General features: G+C 57.8%; 1 protein-coding gene across 1 annotated transcript in view; it reads left to right on the forward strand.

The window, feature by feature from the left end:
* The first annotated feature begins 840 nt into the window (after positions 1 to 840).
* The window catches only part of LOC113490704 (transcription elongation factor SPT5-like), a 2,609-nt gene continuing 133 nt past the window's right edge, over positions 841 to 3,316 (forward strand). Inside the window, 12 exon segments of the mRNA XM_026867275.1 lie at positions 841 to 912; positions 997 to 1,156; positions 1,235 to 1,300; positions 1,745 to 1,756; positions 1,891 to 1,960; positions 2,057 to 2,125; positions 2,239 to 2,304; positions 2,425 to 2,455; positions 2,548 to 2,587; positions 2,590 to 2,615; positions 2,722 to 2,973; positions 3,058 to 3,147. Of these exon segments, the coding sequence (XP_026723076.1) occupies positions 841 to 912; positions 997 to 1,156; positions 1,235 to 1,300; positions 1,745 to 1,756; positions 1,891 to 1,960; positions 2,057 to 2,125; positions 2,239 to 2,304; positions 2,425 to 2,455; positions 2,548 to 2,587; positions 2,590 to 2,615; positions 2,722 to 2,973; positions 3,058 to 3,147 (954 nt within the window).

Raw genomic sequence — 3,316 nt, forward strand, 5'->3', positions numbered from 1 at the left:
CCAGCCCCCAGGAACCCCGAGGCCACCCCCGACCCCCCCTGCCTGTCCCCCCTGATTCGCGGAAAAGAGACTCTGCAGCTGGAACAGAGTCACACGGCAGGGATGTTTACTGCGGCGCCGGGGTGCAAGGGGATCTCTCCACAAAGCTCGCACCCCCCCCGCACATTTTACCAAAAACTATTCCTCGAGTGTGGATTTCCATATTCATTGGGCTACATCGCACACACGTGCACGGGCATGAGCAGGGCTGGGCTAGTCAGAAAGCATGGTGTCAGCACTTGATGTCATCTTGGCACCTGCCCGTTGCCTCCGGGGGGCTTTGGGAGGAAGGCTCCGAGTCTTTCTCGCCCCGCTTTTGCCCCGAGCACGCGCAGATTCTCTTGGCCAATTTCTTGAATAACAAGAGTGTTTTTCAGACGGTTAACTTTCTGTCGGATCCAAGAGAACTGACAGAACTTCTCCCATCCGTAGATGGTTATCTTTACTCCAGATTCTTTTCACGAGATTATCTTTTCACGAGATTCCAACTAGTTAGAGCCACCTGTTACTCAAGGCCAAAAGTCTAAGATTTTGCTGAACATTGCAATGCTGGGTAGATTTTCAGAGCGAACTGCTCTGTGTTGATGAACACAGCAGACCTTGGTAAAATTCCACAGGACAGTCTGGGCAAGCAGGATTCTTAGCAGTATTAAAAAACCTACGACAACTTGCTATAAGTAAGTAAGTTGCTAAGCAGTTGCCTAAAAGTAAATAATTAAGTAGATCTCAAAACAAGTAATCATTTCCCCATTTCAGCCCGGGACACCCCAGTTTCCTAACCCCAGACGCCCCAACGCCGCCATGTCTGACAGCGCCAACAGCAACTTCTTGGAGGATGCGAGAGAGCGCAGCTGCGAGACTGAGGAGTACGAGGTGAGGCTGAAGGCTACAGCTAGTGTAGTGATGGGGGTGGTGTGGGGGTGCTCTTTGTCACTCCTCTGCCCCCAAAATCCCCAGGCCGAGGAGGAGCACACCAGCGCCACTGGCAGCGAGAAGGAGGAAGCCGAGGAGGAAGAAGAAGAAGAAGAGGAGGAGTATGACGAGGAAGAGGAGGAGGAAGATGATGAGCGACAAGCCAAGAAGCCGTGCCATGGCAGTTTCATCCTCGACGAGGCTGGTGAGCTGGGGGGGCAGTAGGGGGGGTTGCTCCTGCCCCCCCCCACCCCAGCCTCACTCGCCTCCCTGACCCCTCCAGACGTGGATGACGAGTATGAGGATGAGGACCAGTGGGAGGACGGGGCCGAGGACATCCTGGAGAAAGGTGAGGCGCGTCTCTACGCTGTTTTGGGGGAGGGCCCGCCTGGGTCTTTGTGGCCCCCTGTCTGGCTCCCTTCCCCGTCCTGGAGGCCGGAGGAAGAGGATGGAAGCACAGCCCTGCAGTGGTGCGGTTCTGGTGGGACCAACCCCTGCCCTCCAGCTCTTACCTCCCCTCCCAGGCCCCTTTCTCCCTCTCAAGCTCACCACTTGGGGAGGGATGGCACGTCTGTCTGTCCGTCCCTCCCTCCCCATGTCCGTCCGCTCGGCATATCTCATCTGCGCTCGCCTGGGGTTTTTATTTTGCTTTTATTTCCCCCCCCTGCCCTTCCCCCAGCCCCGTGCCGCCCTCTGAATTTTGATCCCTTCCCCTTTGTTCCCCCTCACCCATGGGTGATTTTGCCGCTATTATTTGCTCCATCCTCTGGCGCCACTCCTTGTTCCCGAGCAGAAGAGATCGAAAGTAAGTCCAAATCACCCCACACACCCTCCCCGCATTTCCGTCTGTCCCCCAACTCTGGGGCGCAGCCCACCCTCCTTCCCTCCCCCCCTTCATCCCCCGGGGGGTGACATCTCGACCCTTCCTGTTTCTCGTAGCTTCCGACATCAATAACGTGGTGCTGGATGAAGATCGCTCCGGCGCTCGGCGGCTGCAGAACCTCTGGAGGTGACGGTAGCTCTGTCCGTGTGTCCGACTGTCCGGTGGGGCGGTGGGGACTGCGCTGACACCTTCCTCCCCCCCCATACTTTTTCCTTTCCCCAGGGACCAAGGTGAGGAGGAGTTGGGCGAGTGTTACATGAAAAGATACGCCAAGTCCTCGGTGGGAGAAATGTGAGTCCCCGCCCTCGTCCCCAGTGCGCTGGGGAGCAGCTCCCCCATCTCCCCAACGTGCCTTCCGTTATCTTTTTATAATTTTCCCTTGTTTTTTCCTTTTTTTTTTGTAGCCTTCACGGAGGCTCCGAAGAGCTCTTGGATGACATCACACAGCAGCAGCTGCTGCCTGCAGTCAGGTGAGTCCCATGGAGTGGTGGGGTGTGTGTGTGTGAAAAACCCCATGTTGTTTGGGGGAAAAAGGAGCAAATCGGTCCAAGCCACCCTGTAATGGCATTTTTTTCTCTGCCCCCATTCAGGGAACCCAGTCTTTGGACTGTGAAGTGCAAGGTGGGTCTTGGGGGGGGGGGAAAATATGCAGAATGGAGGTCAGCATGAAGGGGCGGGGTCAACGTACCCTAAAATGTCCCTTTTGGCCCCAGATCAGAGAGGAGCGCACCACAGCCGTCGCTCTGATGCGGAAATAATCGCTTACCAGTTCACCGACACGGTGAGGCCATGGGGGAGCTGGGGAGGGGGAGTGGGAGCGGCATGGTGTCCCCAGCATGCGCCAGCGTGTCCCCAACGTGTCCCCGGTGTGTCCCCTCATCTTCCAGCCCCTGCAGATCAAATCAGTGGTGGCCCCTCAGCACGTCAAGGGTTTCATCTACGTGGAGGCCTACAAACAGGCGCACGTAAAGCGGGCGATCGAGGGGGTGGTCAGCCTGCGCATGGGCTACTGGAACCAGCAGATGGTTCCCATCAAGGAGGTGACCGACGTCCTCAAAGTGGTCAAAGAAGTCACCAAACTCAAACCCAAATCTTGGGTGCGCCTCAAAAGGGGGATCTACAAAGATGACATAGCCCAGGTGAGGAGGGGACGAAATGGGGTCGCCGCGGTGGGCGGGGGGTACGCGCGGCCAGCTCACCCCCCCAGCGGTTGTGCCCCTCAGGTGGATTACATGGAGCCCAGCCAGAACCAGATTTCCCTCAAAATGGTCCCCCGCATCAACTTCGACCGCATCAAAGCCTGCGTGAGCTTGGTAAGGGGATCCCCGCCAGGATGGCGCCGGCACCCCTGGCTGTCTCTGACAGGTCTGGGGTGGCCCTCAGGGACCCTCTGAAGGGTCAGGGTGGCCCTCGTGTCTCCCCTGAGGGGACAGCGCTGGCACCCCTGGCCCCCCGCCTCTCCTTGCTCACCCCCCTGATGCC

Source organism: Athene cunicularia, unplaced genomic scaffold (assembly GCF_003259725.1).
Source record: "Athene cunicularia isolate RWA unplaced genomic scaffold, athCun1 SCF_22, whole genome shotgun sequence".
Lineage (NCBI taxonomy): Eukaryota > Metazoa > Chordata > Aves > Strigiformes > Strigidae > Athene > Athene cunicularia.